This window comes from Astatotilapia calliptera, chromosome 16 (genome assembly GCF_900246225.1).
Source record: "Astatotilapia calliptera chromosome 16, fAstCal1.2, whole genome shotgun sequence".
NCBI classification, from domain to species: Eukaryota; Metazoa; Chordata; class Actinopteri; order Cichliformes; family Cichlidae; genus Astatotilapia; species Astatotilapia calliptera.
In genome coordinates, this window is record NC_039317.1 from 23657347 (window position 1) to 23682295 (window position 24949).

Genomic DNA, 24949 nt, shown 5'->3' on the forward strand with positions numbered 1-24949 from the left:
TGTCGGTGCAAACAGTCCCCAAAGTAAGCACTGGGAAAATTAAATTGCGCTGTACCATTATTAGAAAAGGGGGGCGATTTTATTACTGCATTAAGTTTTTCTTGCTTTTCAGCGCTATCTTATCTTTTATTTTTGTAAATTACATGCTGTAGAACATTTAAATATTGGAGCCTCCGCAAAATTTGCCATAACTTGCATTACTGTCGATATAAAGAAAATTTAAAAATCGTCCCATTACTACATTGTGTTTAATGGTGTCGTCTGTCCAGTTGTCGACAGCAGTAGGGCGATATTGAGCGAGATTCTTTGAGAAAGAAGTCGATCCTTTTCTAATTTTTATTTTTTTTAAAGTTATTTCTGAATCTGTTTACGACCCATCTTAAGTTATGGCTTCTTCGGATGTTGCGCGGCAGCCGGTTAGTATTTTTTTTTATTTTTTTTTACTCTGTGTTGTCGACAATAAACTTCTTTCTAGACAGTTGAGCAGGGAGTGTCCGAGGCTATCGTTAAGTTAGCTCCTAGCCTGAAAACTTTCAGTTATTACACTTATGGAAAACATTCATGTTTAAACGGGGCAAAGTTTAAAACTCGACAACATATGTATGATGTGCTATCAACACAAGCACTGAACCTTTTTTTTAAAAAAGATCCCCGGTTATGCCTTTCACTACGGTAAACGGCTGAGAGGGCGCTAGTTGGCTAAGGCTACACTAGCAGTGCTACATTAGTTTCATAGAATCGTTAACGTTAGCTCCGTGATAAGCTTTTGAAAATATGTGTGCAATTCGTGCCTGCCGCAAGATGTATTTGTACGTTGCGGGAGCTTTGTGACACAAATATCATTGATTATTAGCCCTCACAAATCTGAATGAAAGTTGGCGTTTCGACCTCCAGCAATGACAAGGATTCAGAAATAAAGCACAGCACCGCCCACAGAGTTATTAAAGGTTCTTAGTCATAGCATATCTAAATCAGTGCTGCTGACCACCTACACTCGGGAAGTTTCATTAATTTAGACTGGAGAAGGTCTGACAAAGTGGACGACGGTGATATTTAAAGTTATCTCAGGCTTTTGGAAGTTAGGTGGATTTATCTTATTGTCCTATTTAACGTCTTCTAACCGCTTTTGTGCCTCTTTGGCCCACACACAGGCTTTAAAAACCAGATTTATCTAATCAGGCAAAGAATAAAGACAAAAATACGTAAACATCTTGGCTGGACTAGACTACTCGGTGCATTATGTGATTCTGTTTGTTTGTAAGTGCAATATTTTGTGAAATAAGAGAGGAAAAAAAGCATCATAATGTTACAACCCAGCTTTTCCTGTCAAATTTATTCCACAGGATAAAGGAGTCCGGTCCTTGTCTCTTGCTGGCCATGTGGGCTTTGACAGCCTTCCTGACCAGCTTGTCAACAAGTCCATCTGCCAGGGCTTCTGCTTTAATATTCTCTGCATCGGTACTGTGTCGCTCACACATAGATACATAGATGAAACTCTGCATAATGTATGCAGAGTTTCTTTTTGCTGTTGATGATGAGCTAATTAAAAAAAAATTTTTTTTTGGTATTTAGGAAAAAAATTAAGACATTTTTTTTTATTATTTGTCATGTCATTTAGACAGGAGTAGTGGACATTTTTGTTGAACAAATTGACAGGAATAACAGAACATAGACTCTCTCAGAAAGTTTTATTGCCTTTATAAAACGTAGGTAGATTGTCTGTCATTAAATAGTAATAGAAATGCATTGCTAAATTTTATTTTGCATACAAACATTCAGTTAATGATCTCAGTTTGCAGCTCTTAGTCAGGCATTCCTGATGTTAAAGCTCCTGCACACTTAGCTAGAATTAATTGTGACCACAGTTGCATTGCTGGATAAATCTGACTTTCTGGCAGTTATAGTTACAATAAAATTGTACTGAAAAGTTTCTGTTTCAAGTTTAGTTACTAAAGATTGCATCATACGTCTCTTTTGTGCCCCTAGGTGAGACGGGTATAGGCAAGTCTACACTGATGGACACGCTATTTAATACCAACTTTGAGAACTTTGAGTCATCCCACTTTGAACCTCAGGTGAAGCTCCGGGCTCAAACATATGACCTGCAGGAGAGCAACGTCAGACTACGTCTCACTGTGGTCAACACAGTTGGCTTTGGAGACCAGATGAATAAACAAGAGAGGTACGGGGAAGAGCTGAGTAGGTTATTAATGTTGGAGGATTGCGACTGCCGTGAAGTGATTTTACTGTCGTTGTGAACTTGCCAGTTACTGATGATCACTTTATGTATGTCTTTTAGCTACCAGCCTGTGGTGGACTACATTGACAGGCAATTTGAGAGTTATCTCCAGGAGGAGCTAAAAATCAAGCGTTCTCTTCACAACTACCATGACTCACGAGTCCATGCCTGCCTTTACTTCATTTCCCCCTCAGGCCATTCACTCAAATCCCTTGATCTGGTCACCATGAAGAAATTAGACAGCAAGGTAGGAGAAAGGACCACAGTGTCTTCTGCATGTCAGAGGGTATAATAAATGTGTTGTATTTCTCAGTGTCACTGTAATGTAATACTTAAGAAAATCTGTCAGTTTTAAAGTTGTTTTCTTTATGTTTGAAGTAGAAAAAGTAGCAAGTCAAGTTGTTTCACGCATTTTGTGTAATTGATGGCGAAACTTACCTGTGTCTGTGGTTGCAGTGCTACTAAGTAGCATAGTTAATAGCAGGCTTAAGTTTAAAAAAAAAATCTAGCCCAGCAACATTTCAGTCAGGCGGCTCACATTTGAAATGTATTATTGCAGCACAAGAATATAATTGGCGTTGGCATCTAGATATGTTACACTTGTTCATTGGGGAATGATGATGTACTCCAAAGGTTAAAACGTAATTAAAAGGGCATGTTTGGTATTTGATCTGAGGAGAGTCAGGTGTGTTGATGTGTATGTCACAACATACCTTCAAACCTAGTTTGTGCTCACAATTGTTACTTTTGCAAACAGCAGCATTCACCAAAACTGACGTCACAACTATTGGCATGCGCCATGCTGTGGTGTAGTTTGGGCTTGTCGTTTCCCTTTTCGATTCCCTTTTCAACCTGACACACAAATCTATGATCATGTTGGTTTTTAACTACCATTTAAGTAAATATCAGAACAGAAGCTAAGATTCCCGGAATATACAGATGGTTTGAAGAGATTATACGTTTTGGAGGAAAAAACCAAACCAACTTGCTTTTCATGTCTTCTTGTTTTGACTTTTCTACTCTTATGCCAGCACTAATGCCAAGATTTTTTTTAAAATGGTAAATGGCCTGTATTTGTATAGCGCTTTACTTAGTCCCTAAGGACCCCACAGCGCTTCACACTACATTTAGTCATCCACCCATTCACACACTGGTGATGGCAAGCTACATTGTAGCCACAGCTGCCCTGGGGCGCACTGACAGAGGCGAGGCTGCTGGACACTGGCGCCACCGGGCCCTCTGACCACCACCAGTAGGCAACGGGGGAAGTGTCTTGCCCAAGGACACAACGACCGAGACTGCCGGAGCCAGGGCTCGAACCGGCAACCTTCCGATTACAAGACGAACTGCCAACTCTTGAGCCACGATCGCCCTGTGCTGAATTCAGGAGAAAACCTGTCATTCAGGAGAAGTCTGAACTGAGCTGGTTTGCTCCAGGTGCCAATATAAACAATGCCGGGGCTGTGGTGACGTTGCATTTGGTGTGCGTTGACCATAAACCAGGCTTAAGTTGTCTACCTGACCTGGACCACTGCCCTCGGTCCACAACAGGCCAGTGATTACCAATGAGGAAAGGGGCAATAATGCAGTAGACATTCTGTAAGGCACCATTTCATTACAGTTAAAAGGGTAAGACAATGACAAGAATTGTTGTGTGGAGATGAGTAGTAAAAAATAGAATATGATGTAGACCATATACTAAAAGCATTGTAATCTCCGCATTTAGTTTGGAGCTAAAGATGACGAATTGAACATTATAAAAGATACTCTGAAAAATCAGGCCAATGCTGAAGTGCCGTAAACGTTTTATGGCCGCCAGTGGATAATAACTGTGGTTCCAAAAAAGAATTTATAAAAGGTTATCTGAAAACCACCCTCAACTTCCTTTCTTTGTGACCTCAGTAAAACACCTTATTGTTATTTTTAGGTAATCCTGAATAATAAAAACAAAAGTTAAAAATCTGGTCAAGAGAATTATGGAGGATATGTTCAGTTTCAGATCCTCCTCTTATTACACGCAGTTTCAAAAGACCAAGGAGGTGATGGCAAACGCTGTTCAGCTTAGAACAGGATTTCACAAACCACTGGCTGATGTCACTGTGGTTACATCCATCTTTTGTACTGTCTGTGGATGAAGATGAAGGCTGGCTTAACTTTGATAGCTTTGTCTTCAGTGAACTACAGGGATAACAGGAGATTAATGATGCGTTCATGATGCATTTGCAGGAGATAAATTTCAAACTTGGAAGCGACAACTGCAAAAGGTGCCTTCTTTTAGTGCTTCTTTAGTAGGAATACAGTGTGAAAACATTTAACATGAAGACAGATTATATGTGGTTGTGTGTGGGAGAGATGGTGGGAGTTTCTGTATAAGTTGCTACTGAGGTTGTTTTTATGTCTGACTGCTGGGAGAGGTTCACTGTCCAACTAACTGAACCCCCTTCTATCCATTCCTCTTGAAATGGTTAGAGAGTTTCCCATGCTCCCTGTGTGTAGCAACTTTGTGCTTTTTGTGTGTTTGTGTGGTTTCGCTGCTCTGGAGTGTTGGTAACCCTGGATTTGCGTGTGAAAGGGATAGAAGCAGCACTGGAATGCTGTAATCACCTCACGCACACACACTCGAGTTGTCCTTCTGTGTCAGTGTACAGAACCACACAGAAAGAGCCAATTGTTCAATCTGCAGCAGTGACAGACAGACAGTCACTCAGACAGTTGTTGGATCAGATCTCTTAAGACTTCTCTGCTGGGGTCAGTGTGTGTGTATTCTGTATGTGTGTATGGGTGTGTGTGGTCTGGCCCCAGAAGCTCGCCCAATGACAACAAGTCATTCCAGGTCCCAGTTTGGTTTGACAACGTGACAGACAGACAGGAATGTGGGACAGCGTGGTGAACTGCTGGGCCAGAAATGACATTCAGAAAACATGGTTTTTATAACACTTAGCAAAAAATAGTTTTAGGAGAAAGAATTTCTGATAAAGAGAGAGACAACAAATACAGTTCCCGTTCTTGTTGAGTGATACTGTTACCAGTCTGATTACCAGTCTAATGTGTCTACATGTACTTTCACGGTATGCTGTGCTGTGAAAACAACTTGTTTTAGCTCAATTAGTGGATGCCTGTGATATCAGGAGTTGCTCTTTTTATTGAAGATAACTTTGTGAATTTAGTGTTTTGAATTTTATATATTGTCTACATGCAGCTTAAAGACAACAGTAGTTGCTGTCATGGTATTTAGTTCTTATTGAGAATAAAAGTCTCTAAATTAATGTGATAGCTGTGATGAAAATACATTTATTTGTTTCTATTTTATATTTTTCAGTATTTATCTGTATATAAATGTCCTTTAGCATACTGAGGGGAAATGCAGTGGTTTGCATGTCTTAGTTCTCAGTGTCATTGAACCATATCAAGCTACTGATATCAGTGCGGCCTTGCATTCTTTAGTGGATTTATAATTTTGTGCATTTGAGGCATTGGATGTTAATGGAGATGAAGGTCTGACTATGAAAATGGAAGCTAAAGTGTGACTCCATCATAACAAAGACATGGTGAAAATATGTTTGATGGTAAACTGGATTATCAGATTATCATTTTGTTTTTAATTATTATTATTATTTTATTTCACAGATGGCATGAAAAGTTGTTTTCTGTAGCTGGCATGTATTTGTAAAAAATACTGTCACTATGCTTATCATGAACATTTATCACATCTGTCTGTAGGTGAATATCATTCCAGTGATTGCCAAGGCCGACACAATCAGCAAGAGTGAACTGCACAAGTTCAAGATCAAGATCATGAGTGAGCTGGTCAGCAATGGTGTCCAGATATACCAGTTCCCACTGGATGATGAGACAGTGGCCAAAGTCAACACTACAATGAATGTAAGGAAACACACACACACACAGACTTTTCTCAGATACAGGTTTAGGTGAATGTTTTTACTGGCAGAAATGTTCGAAACATATAATTCAAATTTCAGACACACACCGTGTGTGTTTTGTTTTGTCAAAGGAAACATTTCTGAGGTGTAAAAGGAATCTGTGATTTTAAGTGAGAATATTAGTGTAGGCGTTTGATCTACAACAGCTTTAGTTAAAGTATTTTTCCAAGCTGTGTCTTTTGCTTCAGATGCATGAATCCGTCTTGTATATGATTTTTTTTTTTTTTCTTTAAGGGTCATTTGCCATTTGCTGTAGTAGGCAGCACAGAGGAAGTTGCTGTTGGAAACAAGATGGTGAAAGCTCGCCAGTATCCATGGGGTGTAGTGCAAGGTAGGATGAATTACTCTGTTTATGGATTTCTTTAAAGCTTTGGCAGTTCACCTTAACATTTTCCTTTACTGTGGTTTTCACTGGCTACACTTTGTGTCATGCTTGAAACTAGTGCTGGGCGATATGGAAAAAATATTTATCACAAATCAATTATTTTATATCACAATAATGATATATATCACGATATACGACAATTTTACCTTGTTTCCAGTTATTCTCTGGAAAGTTTGACAAATTTCATTGCTCACTTTTCTCCAATTTTAATTTGAAAAGACATTTAACAGAACTGTTACAAATAAGAAACAAACATTTTAGTGCAGCAATATCAATGTATCAAATGAAAACAGCGGCTACTGTGATTTGTTTATGGCCCTGGGACGTTTTCTCATTGTGCGAAAGACTGCTGTATCTTCAGCTGGCTATAGTTCTTCTTTTTCCAGCTTGCTCCCATTGTTTCACAACTTGGTTTAGCTCGGGTTTTCTGGGTTCTTGAGTATTCTTTTTCTTGGACCTTCTGTAGGTGATAGAAGAGATTTGTTGTGTTGCCATCAGGCGCGGGAATAGTTTTATGGCATAGCTTGCAAATGGGCGTCTTCCGCTCTGTCGGTGCTGTTGAACCCGAAATGTAACCAAATCACAGACGTACCCCCTCTTTTCGGTAAAAGTGCTTCTTCTTGGGGTGCTGTGTAGCTGTCTCTGCCTGTTGCATGTCCGGGCATGAAACTGCAACCTGTCGCGCGTCCATCGTTTTGAGTTGCCATAAAGCATCTCGCAAATCCGGGTGCACATAAAGCAGCACCATGTCGCAAAACCACAAGACGGAGTTTCTTTACGAAAAATATAATTTTTTTTTTTTATACTTTATTTTCTTGTGCATAAAGTTAGAGTATGTATAGTGACAAGACAACACTAATATATTTGCAACAGGCTATTTAATGATAAATTTTATGTAATAATTTATACAATTAGGTTAGGAACGATAGAAACTATAGAAGACAAATGCACGATAGACACTTTTCTATCGTCCAGGCGATATATATCGTCATATCGCCCAGCACTACTTGAAACTATTTTTTTTTTTTTTTAACTTGAAGTTTAGAATGTATTTTATTATGAAGAATAACCCTTTGATTTCTTTGATGTGTGTGTGTCAGTGGAAAATGAGAATCACTGCGACTTTGTTAAGCTGAGGGAGATGCTCATATGCGTAAATATGGAAGACCTGAGAGAGCAGACCCACACTCGGCATTACGAGCTTTACAGACGCTGCAAGCTTGAAGAGCTTGGTTTCAAAGACACAGACTCAGAGTGCAAACCTGTCAGGTATGACGTCACAAACCCATGCATACATCCACAAAATGAGAAAATGCACGGGCATATGACTTACAGCTGAGTTATGTGTGTTGCAGTTTGCAGCAGACGTATGAGGCAAAGCGTCAGGAGTTTCTGGTGGAGCTGCAGAAGAGGGAGGATGAAATGAGGCAGATGTTTGTGCAGAGGGTAAAGGACAAGGAAGCGGAACTAAAGGAGGCTGAAAGAGAGGTATACAGTGCATACATGCAAACTGATGTCCTCACAACACACCTTAAGCAATGTGCTTTTTGCCCCGAGTTTCCTATTCTTTATATTTAATAGACAAATAAAATCTCGCATCAGCTGAAGAGATTAAAGTAAAGTGTTTCCTATTGGAAAAATAAAGTCAGCTTTTCCATTTTTCCCCATTAAAGAAGTCATTTATTTATATTCCGCTTTCAGTTTTATGCTCTATTATAAAAAAAAATTCACTGATGTTTTGTTTTCACCCAATCAGTCTACCTTTCTACACTTTTACATTCAATTTGTTCGACGTGTGAAAGTAAGTATTATGTAATGAACATGTGTTGTCACATCTCATTCTTTCAGCTCCAGAGTCGTTTTGAGCAGCTCAAGCGCCTCCATGCAGAAGAGAAAGCTGCTTTGGAGGAGAAGAAGCGGCTTCTTGATGACGACCTAAGCTCCTTCGGCAAGAGAAAAGCTGCTGCCCAACTCCTGCAGGCCCAGAGCCTCACTGCCAATGGCAAGAAGGACAAAGACCGGAAGAAGTAAGAGAATTCTGCAAATACCAATGCCTGTGCTTTTATGGAATACTGGGGGGCGAGTCATACTGGACATCTGAGTAATGTGTTAGGAATAAATAGATTCCACATTGTTTTTTGGAAATGAAAATTATCAACATACAGACGGCTGAATTCATCAAACCAAAGAAAAAATGATGGCTTAAAATTACAGTTGATTTTTGTGAAGTTATCAAAAAACTCATGACTCCTCGAGTGATGCCACTGACCAGCCAATCGTGGCATGCAGTCTGTAGATGTCATATTTTTAATACCTGCTCAGATTGCTTGGAACCCCGGCTGGTCAGGTACTATTTTAGTATCTGGTACCAGGTACTATGACCTAATGGAAAACCCCTGAAAAGTCGATCTGAGTAGGTAATAATGGAAAAGGAGCTATTGTTGCCTCTTAGTGCTCCTGTTGTTAATTTCATAAACACCTCTGCTCCTTAACTGGCCAGATCAATACCCCAGAAGTTTACCTGGTGTGATGCTATACTTTGATTAAAAAGTGTTCCTTTATACATATATAATCATAATATCATATTGTGAGTAAGCACCCCTGCACAGGTCATTAATTACTTGTTCTCTAAGAGACAGTGCAGATGAAGACATACTCATTGAACTCAAGGGTATCAAATCTGATAACTAATGAGGATGTTTAAGATCTGTGCACATGTAAGATGTTTAAGTTATTGTCACTGATTAACTGCAAACGGGAAATTCTGTAAGTTGCTCATATGTCTCTCTCTTGTTCTTTTTTTCAGTTCTGGTTTCATGTGAAGATTCTCAGTTGTGACCAGCAAAACCGGTGACATTATACCCCACACCCTTTCCACACCCCTGTGGCCAGTTGTAACACTAAAGAAACCGCCCACATAAATCAGTTCAACAAAGTCCAAAATGGGTTTTAAAATGAATCATGTATTTAATTTTTTATCTTTCTAGCAGTGAAGTGGTTCCTGTGAGGTACAATTCACTTTCAGCTTGTCAGCACCATATGATATTATTGTTTCTTTCTAGTTTTTTATATTCTCTTTGTTTGGTACACCACCTTGATGCTCTAAATCTTCAATCTGAACATACTAGCATTAACTAAAAAAAAAAACCCCAAAAACACTGTTAGGAACCTCACACGTTCTCTTGCGGTTGTTCCAAAGGGAACAAATTGGTTCAGAGTGTTTCACTTCTCTGCCGAGGTTTACAGTTAAACGGTTTTCTGAGGAGGGTAAAACAGAGGCTTGGTTTGGGATTAGGTACATGTTACTGTGTATTTTTATACATATATTTTTTGTTTTACTTGCTCTCTTATTTTCATTTTCATTTTATTTTTTTTATATATTGACACAAACCGTTGACGCTTGCAGTCCTGTCTGTATGAGAAGAGCTGACTCACGGGGAAAAAATGCATCACACCGAGTCGCTGTTTGAGGGAGAATTGTATTTCTCTGAAGACTGTATTCTACATATTTCTGTTCATCGCTTTTCGGACTTTTTAACTGTGTGAAACCCTTTCTCAGCAATACTCCAGCATAAACCGCTGCTGGTTTCAATGATTTAAAAAAAAAAAAAAAAACTTACTGTATTTACACTAGTTAAAGGTAATAGTGCCTTATCTGTATTAAACCTAAAAACTACGTTATCCAGTTTGTGATCACATCCAGGGAAACACATCGATGCCTACTGGATAAATGCTTGCCTGAGACACATTTGTACTACACTTATATTTAAGGAATAAACAGTATTATATGGGAGCTTTTCTTCTTTCTAAATAAATCTTTGTATTTTTATGATGATGGATTGTGTTTGTCTACTTCATTAAAGGCTGGGATGTTTATAGGCAACACATCTACTGGTACCATCTACTGGTACAGCGTGAGGTTCAGACTGTGATGTAATGAATGAGGACTGATTTAACCGTACCCACAGTCTGTTTGCACTGGCTTCAAAGATTTGACAGTGGAAGAGCTACAAACTGAAATGTTATGTCCATGTGTAATGGCATCATTGCAGTCCTGCCAAGGAATTCCCCCAGGATATCTAATTGTGGAGATTATTACACTATTAAATGTACTGTTGGTCTGACATTATACACTGTATTTGGGGGAAAGCATTTCTTTAGCGAGGCCTGTTTTTGCCTCACTAAAGTTTTATTGTTGGTTGCTGACACCACATCTAATCACTGGAATAACACTTTTAAGGCATTTGAACGTTTTCTTTTATACCGTACCCACATCTCCGAGGATCTCACCTGGACGACCAACTGCTCCAAGCTGGTCAAGAAGGCTCACCAGCGCTTCTTCTTCTTGAGGACTCTGAGGAAGAACCACCTGTCCTCAGACATCCTGGTGAACTTCTATCGCTGCACCATCGAGAGCATCCTGACCAACTGTATAACAGTCTGGTACGGGAACTGCTCTGCCTCGGACCGGAAGGCGTTGCAGAGGGTCGTGAAAACTGCCCAGCGCATCGCCGGAGCACCACTTCCTGCCATAAAAGACATCTACAGGAAGCGGTGTCTGAAAAGGGCTGGGAAAATCATCAAAGACCCCAGTCACCCATCACATGGACTCTTCACCCTCCTGCCCTCTGGGAGGCGCTACAGGAGCCTCCGGACTAAGACCACCAGGTACCGGAACAGCTTCTTCCCCACAGCTGTCAGACTCCTGAACTCTGCCTCCTGACATCTGACCCACGTTAACACATGGACTGAACATACACACACCCACAATGGACAACTGTACCCTCAAACACACAATAATAACATTGACTGAACCACCACTCACAACCACTAGCACTTTATATAGCCTCTGTAGAAACTATCTACACCCTCACTTATCTTAACTGCACTACTGTATAGCTCTGTGTAAATAATCATTCTGTACATTTGATAATTTTTAATCCTACAACCGTTTACAACTTGCATAGTTCCCATTTCTGTATAGCTGTATATCCCAGATTCTGTAAAGTTATTTATTTCATATTCTGTATAGTTTTTCATATTTATATCCTGTTCATATCCTGTACATAGCTTGTACTCACTACAGCCTGTACATACTTATAGTTATAGAATATTCACAACATACTTCATACCGTGTACATTATAACATACCATAATAGACCCATTTCTGTAATATACTCACATATCTATATTATTGCTAATATATATTGTAATATATCTATATCACTAAAGCACTTCTGGATGGATGCAAACTGCATTTCGTTGCCCTGTACCTGTGCATGTGCAATGACAATAAAGTTGAATTCTATTCTATTCTAATTCTAAAAGAAAAGAAAATGCCTCCATCTGTGTGGTTCAGTTAGAAGAAATGTTAATGTCTACATTTCGTTTTCCTTTTCTCAGAAGATAAGTGGAAGAAGCTCTCCCTTTGCTTTAGAGTAAGATTTAGTAGGTAACAGCAGCTTAACATCTCCCCTACCCACCACTTGCTATATCTGAACACGAACACACACACACACACAAAGGGAGTGCCCTATATTGCCTGATAAAGGACTTGTTCCCTGCAGTGTCTTACCCTACAGCCCTCTTTCCCTTAGTGCGACTCTGGAGCTGGCACACAGACAGGTGGAAAGACAGCTCTGGCGTATAGCAGAGGAATGCTGATCGATTCCTTGCAGGAGCCTGCAGCACCTCACTGGTATAATAAGCTGAGAAGTGGATACCTAGAGGAGAACCATTTCACCCAGGAAAACTGTGGAGAATGGGCACGTGTGTGTGTGTGTGTATATACAGACACCTTCAGCTGCTCTCTAGGAGATTCAGCTCCCAGGTGGGAAGTGATTTTACCCAGTTTTCCTGGAAGAACACAATCTGTGCACTGCAGAAATCTGAAAAATCAAAGAAAAAAGTGCAGCATTCCCTCTCTCTGCTTTAAACGCAGCAGTTTGAGTGTTAGAGTCGAGTTTTTTATGACTGGGTTTACAGCTAAGATAGCTGTCATACACCTGCGCTCGCACATGCAGACATTCCCGTACACACCCCTGTCACCTTTTGCCAGTCACTCTAAATGCAAATGGGGGTGATCGCTGGAGACAGGCTCGACTCGTGGAAAGATAGGGTTGTCATTTAAGGGGAGTGCCGCTGACGCTCTGAAATTTACCAATTACACACCTCATCCACGCCAGCGTTGGCTTTTAGAGGCCAAGAGGAAGAAGATAAGAAAGGAGGAAGATAGAGATTTGAGAATGAGTCAAAGAGACAATGGGGGGGAAGGATAAAAGAGGAAGAACGTCTCCTTTATTCCTAAACACCTCTTCACTTCACACACTTCACTAATGATACGCCGACAACCATACCTGGAGTGTTGCTCCCACAGCTTTTCACAAGATAATTATAATTATAGCAAGATACAATATGACTCTCCAGGATGGATTCTCTAATGGCCAGCTGTGAAATCTTAATGGGCTATACAGGTAATGTCCTTGTTTTTGTACCAGGAGCACATAAATGTGAATTGATTCTGCCACTTCCTCTTTCATGATAATCATAAAGCTGCAGGCAACATGTAGAGAAAAAAACACACTGAACAGCTGTTTTAAAACAAAGGCATTTATTGCGAAAAATGCACTTGACATGAAAAAACAAATCAACCACGGGTCATCAGTACAAGACGATGTATAATGATCACATGGTAGAGAGCGCTGGGCGTGGCCAGCACAGAGCATGACTTCAATGGCACAAAAGGCCTATAAATATTCTGCACAATATAGAATAATATATATACTTTTTTTCGTCCCTCTGTTTCTCTCACTGCTCTGCTGGACTCTTTCCTGGAGAGGCATGAGTATCCATGCTCCACCGAACTGTTTTTTTTAATTTATTTTTTTTAATAAAGTTTCTTTTTTATGTAAAGAGCTACATACAGATGCCTCCTCCCAACCTCTCTCATCACACACACAAACACCCAAGTATCCATAGGAACAAATATGGCCAACATCTAAGTCAAGATGGCAGGGTGACACAGCTCAGGCTTCCTGGAAGGACAAACCAAAATTAACTATTATTATTTCAAATTCATAATCTGAAACAAGCTCAATCGAAACAGGAGCGTCATACAAAATCCAACGATGTGTTCGCGTCCAGTGGGAGCTACCGCTGCTGTTCAAAGCCTGTTCACATTTTCCACAACCAGGAAGCTGAGGCAAACGACAAGCTTACATCACGTAATCAAAACACATGAAGACAGTTTGCAAAAACCAGCGGTTCAAGTTATTTTGCGTAAAGTGACCACCGTGCAGTGGTTTTATTCCTGACTTTTTGACTCTTGTAAACGCTTTCTCCTCACATCACCCACCCCAAAGAAAAAAAAAAAAAAAAAAAAAAAGAACAAACCGGGCAAACAAGGACTTGTGCTTAAGTTTGACTCTATAGAAATTAAAGTCCTCAGTTTAGCGGGCATCCAAACAGATCCAAACTTTGCTCAGTGTTTCTTCGGAAACTGTTCTGGGATCCGCTGGATTTCCGTCTTTGTGCGGATTGAAAAGCAAACAGCAAACTTATCACACTGATACAAACAAAACAAAGAGGGAAAGAGGGCACTGATCTACCTAGAAGGAAAAGTAAGAGCGTATACTTGTGTTTGCGTGTGTATTGACATTTGTAGGCACTGGGGTTTGACTGACAGGTTTTGAAGGCCAATGTAGATATGTTCAGATTGAAGTTTCCCATCACAATATCAAAAAATTTGGCGTTTACTTTCCCTTTTGTTTTTTTCAAGGTAAATAAACTGGCACTTTTAATCGACTGACCCCAAACGCCCCACTGAAACACATACAAAGATCATAGTCTGGTACACTTGTATAAAATAACATCACATAGACAAAAACGACCAGTTAAACATTAAACGTGTTAAGAATTGAAGCGAGCTTCTTCATATAAGTAATGTTAACGGAAAACAGCCTAGCCCTAGTCTGTATGTGTTGGAAAAAACTTTAATTTAGAGTCCAGTATATTTCTTTTGCTTGTTTTTCAAAATTATATGCCTACTGTTCAGAAAGCACAAGTATCTCACAGCATCAAAAGTATCCGGGAGGGAAAAAAATGGTTTCTAGCGAATTCGACGTTGTAGTCTGATTTAGCATCTGTTTATGTTATGTGCTTTTTTCTTCAAGTATCCACTGATTTCGCTGGAAGGTCTCAGATTTGATCATTCGGTCTGATAATTTGTGGAAAACACGTGACAGTAGCTTCCAAACATTTTGTCCTCTAGAGTTTGTAGAGTTTCCTCTCTGAGGAAGAAAAAAAAAAGACCAAAATGCGACAAGTTTTGTGCCATTTATCTTGTGGATGTTCTTTAAATTAGCTAAAATTGTATGCATGTTCAAAAAAGTGCTCTATAAATAAAGATTCTCAGAGCAGTGTAGATACCTTTTTGTATCTACACTGCTCATTTGATCAACAAAATATAGCACAATGTCAGTTCGACTTCAGGGACATCAATCTGTGCAGGTAGGAAGCACGAGGAACCATTGTGGTGCACATGAAAGTGACAGCAAGACAGCCCACCACAAAGGGAATTACAGGAATTATTAAAGGATTTAAAGGTGGTGGCCACAGACCATTCCTCTCTCCTCATTCCTCCTTACTCATTTTTCAGTAGTTTTTATTCTGTCTAGTGTCCTTCTCACTACTGGCAGCATGTGACGATACTAGCAGGTTATACTACAAAGGGAGTTTTCTGTGTCTCCTGACTAAATCACCGTGGTAACTTGTGCTGATCACATAAAGTGGTCAGGGTCAGGTTATGTTCAGAGTTTTGGTTTAAAATTGACCGGGAGCTCCACTTTCTTGCTGATTCTTTTATTTACAGCATGTTTTAAGCGGAATGTAAATTGTCTGCAGGGTGAATATGTATTACGTGCGCAAGCTGTTAACATCATGAATGAATCAGAGCGTTAAAGGTTCAGCAGTGCAAACTGGGCATTGGCATGATACATTTATTCATTTGGTGATGCAGAAAATCTATAAATGTTGTTATACTTCACACGAATCTGCTCTTAACTCTCTTTTAGACTTCTGGAACTGCAGCTAAAGAGCGCAGAACACACACCAATCAATAAAATTACTTTTACTTTGTTCTGCTGACAAACTAAAGCAATTTCCATCCAGATGAGCAGACTCAACGTTATGGCATGTCTGTACGTGATCATCCATCATGACACTTTGACACAATTTAGCAAGGATGGCTTAAAACTGATACGTAACTTTGATGTTTAATTGTATCTATTTGAAAGTTTCAGAGCTCTGTAATTGTTTGGGTTTTATGGAATTAAGCTAAAGCAAAGAAAGCCTGGCTTTGTTGAACTTTGTAGTATATCCCTCTGCTGTGTCTCCCAGCACATCACTGACTGGCATCAGCAGACTACACCAGAATCGGCATGTCAGCTCTTGGTGGCATCATAAAGTTTGCTACGGCATCTTCATGCTCTTTCACATCTTTCACATGTGCTCAGTGTGAACCTGAACCAAAGCAGGTGAAACTGATTCACAATGGTTTGTGCTTCCTAACTGTACAGCATGACGTCCCTGATATTTTATTTACTTTAGTCTGTACTGTGATGATCAAATGTTCCCTTAATGAATGAATTTTTTTGTGAGCAGTGTATTTTTCTTCCCACATAACATGGATGTAGGAAGGAGACTCAACAGTGCTTAAGCCATAAAGGCTCTGTGCTTAGGATCAGGTTAGAGCCAATTAGAAATCTAAGCAGTCAGCCAATGAACAACCCTCGCCTGTGTGTTTAACTCTGCCTCGTTTAAAAAAATAGGTGAGGAAGTGCCTCGTGCCCTGTACCTGTGCTCTTTGACCGCCTCTTTATCTCTGATGTACCGCCGCACACACAGCGAGTGAGTCAGGCTCTGAGTGTTGCTGTGCTTTTGTCTCCACAAGCAGAAAAACAGGTAGGTGGTTGTGGCAGAACGTAAACCAGGCAAGCCTGCATCTAAACTCTGGATACGAAAGAATCACAGAAGCAGACAGACTACACTTTCACTAAAGCAGAACAAAATTATTTGACACGATCTGAGTAACAAAGTCAATTCTGGCAGTTGCATGATGAAAGTTTGTGTCCTCTGAGTTTCCCCTCTCAGCTATTCTTTCACGAGCATCGAGTCTGTGCAGTTTTGGTTTGGCAACGTTGTCTCAGAATAGATAAAAAACTGTCGAGGAAAAAGCTGAGGAAGAGGAAATACTCTTCGCAATCTTTGTACTTATTTGATGAGAACTGTCAATAATGGAAGCTTTGTTTTTTTTACATTTCAAGCTGACATCTGAAAAAAATGTTTTAGTCATTTCACCCCACCAAAGAAATTTGTGCTTTCTTAAAGAAAAATCACATTTGCGCTTAAAACAAGTATGTCACAAGCAGCAGTGGAAATCCCCTTTGTCAAGTAAATACTGTACATTAGTAAAATACTGTAAATGTAGATATTCTGGAAGGTTGTATCAAATATTACCAAGTGCATTTCTTTTGTTTCTAAACTCATACAGAAGTTCAAAAACAGCATTATAAATACAAATGAATTCTTTAAAGGAGTTTTGGTGTGACTTTGTGTTCCTTTTTACATTCAACAATTCAGCTTAATCCAACTGATGGGGTCTGTTTAAATCAGATGTAATAAAAAAAAAAAAACTTGAATAAAAATAAGCGGTTCACCATTATGTTATGATATAGAAATAGAAAAATTAATGACCTAATTTAGACTTTCTGTGACACTGGCTTTTAAATTACAAATCCTGTGACAGACAGCACGGCAACATAAAATATCTATTTCAACATTTTTTAAAAATGTGATAATGCTACATGCATCGTTAACAAATAATATATCGGGTTGAAAAGAAACATACTGGTCGTAGATTCGACACAGAGATGTGCTTACAATGATTCTGGAGTGTAGGCTTATGTGCTTCCTCATCACCTGGCTGTATGTTCTCACTTCTCAGACAAAGAAAGCACCCGAATTTAAGTTCTGAGGTCTCAGAGGAAAAGCAAAGCTAATGCTTTTTTGAGCTAGTGTTTGCTGGTGGATGATGCCGAGGAGGAGAATTAGGAGGCAGGGTTCGTCTTTCTGTGCTCTTTCAGTCTGCGTGCCTTCAGTAGTCAACATCACGGGTCGGGAAACCGAGTCTGATGGAGCCCCTCTGACCCAACAATGGGAAAAGCTGCCCTGCTTCCTGTGTGGCTGAGCTGGTCGAGGCAGGGACGAGCTTTCTTGTACATTATCAGTGTGTATATGTGTTTGTATGTGTAGATACGTTGGACTGATATGGATTACTATAGCCAACACCAATAATTAATAATTAATAATATAATTTCTTTATGGATTATAAAGTATTCTCATTCTGAATGATATTTTCCAATAGAATCAAAAACATTTTAATTCCAAACAGATTACTTGGCAAATATAAATAACAAAAAAATCTCCTTTGTTTTCAAGGTTAGCCGCCTCTTAAGGCCTTGTTGAGCTTTAATCCAATAAAACAAAGATAAATCTGGGGAACCTAATATCAGCCCAACCTTGGATTTTGTGTGTGTGTTCATGTGTTTTATGACTCAGTAACAGGAACAATGTGTGCATTCATTCGTCCACTTTTTGCAGTTCAGAAGCTCTCGACAAAGCTGCCTGGAAACAGGCCGGTCTGACCCGTCCTCTGCAGAGTGCCTTTGTACCAGCCGTCGTCCCTCTTCTTATGGACGAACACCACGTCTCCCTCCCGCAGCTCGATCTCTGCCTCGCTCTGGGGTGGGTACGGAACCACCACACGATACCTGCCTCACGGAAACACAGAGTAGCAAAGTCAAGATCGCATGCTGGGACGATCCTCCTAACTAAATGATATCAGCCAAATGATCAAAATCTCTGAGCAATGTTTCCAGCTCCTTATTGAATCTATGCAAAGAACATAAATTCTGAAGGCAAAAGGGGGCCAACCAGATACTAGCAAATTGTCAGTGAGTATAAATGTTACAATTTAGATGAGTAGTTAGTCACTGGAATAAACTTAATTTTTTATATTTTGACAATGCCCTCACCCTCTAATATAATCTACAGTTTCACACACAGGTGCAAAATAGCAGCTCTTTTGAGTGACTGATGAGTCGCTTCTTGTTACAAGAAAAAAAAAATCAAACATTTTACCTATAAATTAAACTGTTTCTTTTTTTTGAGAACCAGAGATTAATTTCACAGTCCCGTTAAATCTTCCCCAGTGAATGATGTTTTTGTAAGTGCGTGATAAGTTGTTGTGATAACCATAGCGCTGATGTTTTGGTGTAATGCTGTCAAACACAGGGGACGAGATTTGTTTTCCTTCTCTGCTTTTTTCTTCGCACAAACAGAATAAGCATCATTCTGTGATAACCAGCGTTCCCATTACACCAGCATCCTGCTGACAGTGATAATTTCATGCTAAATGCATTATTCCCCCTCAACGTCCAGCTGAGGAGTCTTTAAGTGCGTTCCAGCATTTACAGGTTTTTTCTAAGGAGGCACAAAGTGTGTGTTAGTGTGTGTTAGTGTGTGTTCATGGGAAAGAAAAAGAATGAATGTTTTCATGAGTAGGATGGCTTACAGGGAGCTGTCTATGTGTACACAGGCTTTGGCTCTCTTATACACCTCTTGCCTGCCAGTCAAATCAATGCACATTACTGTAAGCAATCTGAGTCTGCCATGCCTGAAAACAGTCGACCACGCCAGGCAAGTGGCTATCCGGTCAGACGAGAGCGTCTTTCAGTGCTGGAAATTCAACACTTTCCTCTTGAAGTCAACATTGCTATAGAGAGTAGAGCTCATTTATTTATGCTTTGAGCACTGAAATGCTTGATGTCAAACCTAAGGAAACATTTACAGTCTGTAGAGGACACCGTTTTATTGCTTAAAACCTTTGCTTAGTAAAGTAATCAAAAGTTTAGTTACATTACTTTAGTGTTGTAAATAACATAGAAATGCAATAAGCGATGCAATTTAGCTAAGAAGGTAACCAGTGTTTTGTAACCTCTTCTATTTCACAGGTAACACTCCTAACACTGTCTGTGTTTCACCATAGTATTGCGATGTGTTCTTATCAACACTTAAGCTCACATATCGCAGTAAGTGTAGAACAACTAACATAGATGGCAGCATATATAACAAAAAACTACCACCTCAAGAGAAACCCGGTATTACATATCTCTTTGTGGGAATGCAGCACCAACTGGTCATGAAGGCACCTCTGGAGAGGCTCCCAGCTTTGTTTTCATCCATTGTCTGCTTATGGTTTATTATCCCACACTCTCACAAGATTTGATGCCAAAATTGCTTAAACTTGTCAGAAAATATTTGCTGTCATTTCCAGCTGGTCAGAATGTTCGTTTACTCGCAGTATTTACGATATTGTCAGTGTTCTGCGCTCGCACATATCCAAATATTACCTTGTCTAACTTTTTAATCACTCTGGAGAGAAACAATATAACGGATTTGTTTGAGGAATATTGCATCGCCTGCAGCCTTGTTCTGCACAGTGACAATAAACTTGTGCTTGAGCCAAGTTCATAAAAGCATCACCTCGGCCTGCAAGCGTGTTTGTTTATCTGTGTTTATCAAGCGGCAACCTCTGGGGCTGGAAAATAAAGCCAACATGGAAGTGCCAAACACTCCTTGAAGGCTGGCATTAAAACCAAATAACCCACATGTTAAAATGCCCGGATACACAGCAGAATTTAACATATTCTGGCACAAAAAAAAAAGGGTTTTGTCTTTAGAGCCAATATTCCTTTTCATGAAAACTGCAGAGGTTGTGAATTTTGGCCATGTGGCTGCTTTAAGTGACAGGCGCTCAAAGAGTTTGAGCATCTGCCTGTTACTTGATCCCTCTCTCAATCAAGTTGGTGGTATTGGTGTCTTCTGCAGAGTTTTTGATGTCTGTGTCTATACAAACTATGGATTCAGCTTGAGAACCAGGCTTACTTTTATTGACTGATAATTTTTTACTCCACCTCTCATCCAAACATCCAATCCAAACCACTCTCTCAAACATACAAATGTTAAGCTCGTAACAGCAGGTGGCTAAATCCACCTGTTGTGTACAGACTATTTAAGTGTGCGCGTGTGTGTTTTCATGTGTCTGTGTGCCCACCTCTCTCTGGACAGGGGTTTGGGTTCAGGTCGGAGGACCATCAGAGCATTGCCAGCACGTGTTGCCGGGGGTGACATGGGGAAGTTGGTATCCAGGGAACCGGACTTTCTGTGCAGAGGCTCCAGCCCAATTGCCCCCGCCATGTCGCTCTCGATTGGACAGGAACCGGCTCGTCCTTGCGACGCCATCGGACAGGAACCTGAGCGGGCGTGGTGGTGATGGTGGTGCACGGGGTCGGTAGCCACGGCGCCTTGACCAGTGGGGTCATGGGTGGGTGGGGAGGATGGGGGTGAGCGAGGTTTCTTCTTTGCTGCGGCGCCCGATAAGAGTTTTAATAAACCTCCTGCTTTCCTCTCCTTCTGAATACAGAGGCATGAAGAAAAAGATGCAGGGGAGGATGGAGGGATAGAATAAGGGAGGAACAAGAAAACAAATAACTCAGAGCTAGTAAGGGTCATCGTTTTTCTATATAAAGGTATATTTCGGAAGGCCTTTCTTGATAAGAAACTAATAAAAGTGATGTTGTAAAAAAAACAGGTCAGGAGGGTATTGTTTGTTTCCTATAACTAAATAACAAATACATTATAACATGGAGAAATACAGAAAACAATAGCGATGGCAAAACAACGCAAGCTTTACAAGTGTCAGAAAATTTCAGGTATGATTTACAACACATTAAATATTTTTATGCATACTGCTTTGCTGCCTCTTATGTTGGAAAGGAAAGAAGAGTATCTATCAAAATATTCCAATTACAATATTTAGTGTAACTAAAGTGTGGTCAAAAGTTTAGATACATGTTTACTTGGGCATGAATGTCGTGGCTTTTAATGAATTCTTCGAACCATTCTTTTTCCAAAGAGGAATGATTGTACAGCATACAACTTGTAACTTTAAAGTTTAAATGTAACTATTTTGGATCCTCTCCACAGGCTCAAATATATTCATACACCAGCAGTCTCCCAGTCATGGCAGGCTTGAGCCTTTGTGGTTCCTGGGTTGTCCGTCAGCATCCTAACCAACGTCATCTCATCTGAGGGTAACAATCTGGATCTTCTTCCGGACTTTAGCAAAGTGGTGAAACAACCAAAGTTAATAGGCCTTGATCTTGTCAAGTTAACACACATTGTAAAATCTTCAGCACTGCTTATTAAAAGATTTAAGAGCATGTATGTATATATTTGAACCTCTATGTATACCTTTTACCCTATCTAGATTAGATAATATCCATAATAAATAAAAAATTGTGCCCCAAAATTCTTGTTTTTCAAAGTAATCAAAGCTGTATGATCTACAATTATTCCCCCCTGGGAAAAAAACAGTTCAAAGAAATGATTAAAAGCCTCAAATGACCACGGCATTCAGACCCATGATGAGTGTAACTTCTGAGCACAACTGTACCAGTCTACCAAGCTATGATTGACAGTTTTACAGGTGTCCCAGTGACAGCAAGCCAAAAGTAAAACTACCATTGTTCTTAGTTAACTAATATTACTGTTAATTTTTTCTTTATTAATCACTATGAAGTATTTTGTGTAAGTCTGGAATACATTGAAAACGCAGCTCGAGTCTTCTTTCCTGCATTAGCATGCCTTACACTCATGACTTAGAAAGAAGGAACCAGTGGATATGTGAGATTGTTAAGAAATCTGTGTTCACAGTGTGAATGCCCGTGTTACACTGAGTGCTAACTGAGGAAAGTGGTTGGGTATGTGGTCTTCAAGCTGATTACACATGCAGCTGACTATGGTGTATTGATTATAGAGCAAGCGTTTCTTAATGGTGTCTGTGAAGGCAGATTCATGCCTTTTCATACAGGCTTCACTGTGATTGATCATGGACGTGCTTGGCAATATTGTCCATTCAGCTCATACAGCTTGCTGTGATTTCACACCCTTAATCATGATGACACGAATCAATAGTAAGCATGTCTGAGCATGATTTCAGCTGTTTTGGAGACGCACACAGAGAATTCACATTGGCTCTACCTCTGTCTCACCTATTTTGGTTGCTAGATCTATCATCAGATCTTTCTACGTATACATATATGTATATCTATATATATCTATATATATCTATATCTATATATCTATATCTATATATCTATATCTATATATATATCTATATCTATATATCTATATCTATATATCTATATCTATATATCTATATCTATATATCTATATCTATATCTATATATCTATATCTATATCTATATCTATATATATATATATATATATATATATGTATGTATGTATGTATTAATCTGGCATTTACTTGCTTGGGCTATACCTACACCTTTTTTTTTCTAACACTGAATTCAAAAATGAGAATTCAAGCTAATTTTAAAAGGTTTAATATCTTCTACAAACCGGTATATGAAAACTCTAACTTACACATACAAAATGTATAAGGTGCCACTTCTCTCTAGTATCGTGCTACATTCTTCTAATTATATGCGTAATACCTTTTAACTGTTTAAAATTATGAAACACCAGACAAAGGTTTAGCTTTTGACCTCCTTTCTTGACTCTGTTTATTGCTTTCAGTACTCTCACTTTTGACAGTGAATCACACAAAGACGTGTTCTTTGTCGTTAAACTGAAACTACAAAAAAAAGCGACATTGAAATTCAATTCTAAGAAAAAAGTCACTTTTTCAAAAAGTTATTCATGAGGTTTCGAGTTATTTTTCATCACTTTTATTCCAACTCAAATGATTTCTCTGGACTCTACATAAGCTATTGAGCATGCTATAGTATACAGCTGATTAGCTATTGTGTAGCCTGTTACTGAAATTGAACTGAACCTTGACATAATAATAACGATATTAACAATAAGCTGTAATGGCATCAGAAACAAGAGCAGTTCCAGACTGGAATAAGTAAAACTAAAAATTTACTTGACAAAGGACATGAACTGAGTCCTTGGATAAGAAGAAGAAGACGATCTGTGAACATATGTCCAACTCTACCATCTTTCAATGCAGAATAATGAACAAATGTTAAAAAAAGAGTCATCCCAAAAATTGCTAAAACAGTTTGAGATCCAGAGCAAATCCTGCTAACAAGCAGACAAACAAAAACAGAGAAACCAAACTAATCATGTTTCCTTAGGGAGACTACACTTCTTCCATGTAATTGAAATTTAAGATATCGCTGTCTATATATCTGAATTCTGCTCACTGGCCCTTGTGATAGTTCTGCCCAGCTGTCACAGTAAATTTGCAAGCCTTTGCAGATGGCTTTACAATACTGTCGTCTACTGAACCAGGCTTGACGGAAAACCTGCCTGTTCTGCATGAAGTTGTGAAAACTAGAAGCCGTCATTAAATATGGAGGGCGATAAGAGTAATGATCTGTCACAGAGAAATAGCCAGAACACAACACTTTCGGGAGGATTACTTCTTCTTACTAATTATAACTAATGAGCACAAAACTGCATTGAAATGTGTGCTCAAGCAAAGAAACAAACAAGCAAAAATACTAGTTAAAAAGGCACTTATGTGAAAACTTTGTTCATCTTGGCTTGTTTGTTTCCTGCATGAAATACACCTACTTTGGCTGGTCAATAACTTAATTTGGACAGTTTAAAAAGATCATTTGTTCAGGTGTAAATGGCTTCCTGTGACAGTCTGTAAATTAAACTCTGTTCCTTTCGTGAAAGCAAATGTGTAGAGCATGTCATTGTTTAAACTTAAATCTAAACAGGGTCGAACATGCTAACCTTTAAAACTGCTGTCTAACTGGAGTTTCTGAAATTGAATCCATTAACTCTGAAAACAACCAGCAGAGTATTCATCTACACAACAGCTTATTCAACCTAGGGTCAAAGGGGGCTATCATTAGCAAAGAAAGGCTAAAAAAAAAGGTGGTGTATACCCTAGATGTATTTTCAGACCACCTCTAACATCCACATTTATGGCCAACTTAGAATCACCAGTTAAAGTAACATGCATCTGCAGAGGCCTTGTGGGAATAACGCAGGCCCAATGAGAACACGCAAACTCCACACAAGAACGGCCCCATCGACCAGGAGGTCCACACCAGGAACCTTTTGCTGTGGTCAAAATTGCAAATAATCCCGAGTTGCAACCCTCAGATAAATTCAATTATTACATCTTGGACAACCAAATTCCATTAGTGATGATTGAGTGTTTTGATGATAACTGTATTAAAATAACTGATAAAATGAAGCAAAACAAAAAAGGAGACC

At 39.3% G+C, this 24949-nt stretch overlaps 2 protein-coding genes across 6 annotated transcripts in view; one reads left to right on the forward strand and one right to left on the reverse strand.

Annotated features, from left to right (window-relative positions):
• The first annotated feature begins 233 nt into the window (after positions 1–233).
• On the forward strand, positions 234–10400 carry septin10 (septin 10). The gene is made up of 10 exons (XM_026144798.1): positions 234–416; positions 1344–1458; positions 1987–2182; positions 2300–2486; positions 5960–6121; positions 6415–6511; positions 7666–7834; positions 7921–8053; positions 8414–8592; positions 9372–10400. Exons 1-10 carry the CDS (start codon positions 387–389, stop codon positions 9385–9387), a joined length of 1284 nt encoding a protein of 427 aa, XP_026000583.1. The 5' UTR covers positions 234–386; the 3' UTR covers positions 9388–10400.
• A 3539-nt stretch (positions 10401–13939) lies between these two features.
• LOC113008489 (E3 ubiquitin-protein ligase SH3RF3) overlaps positions 13940–24949 on the reverse strand; it is a 111352-nt gene continuing 100342 nt past the window's right edge. For 3 of the 5 annotated variants that reach the window (XM_026145941.1, XM_026145940.1, XM_026145939.1), the window contains 2 exons: positions 20739–21097; positions 13940–18393 (listed from right to left, as the gene is read on the reverse strand). In XM_026145941.1, the coding sequence (XP_026001726.1) occupies positions 18225–18393; positions 20739–21097 (528 nt within the window). In that variant the 3' untranslated portion in view covers positions 13940–18224. Of the gene's footprint in view, positions 18398–20738; positions 21098–24949 lie in introns of all 5 variants that reach the window. The other 2 variants (XM_026145937.1, XM_026145938.1) reach the window with 2 other exon arrangements.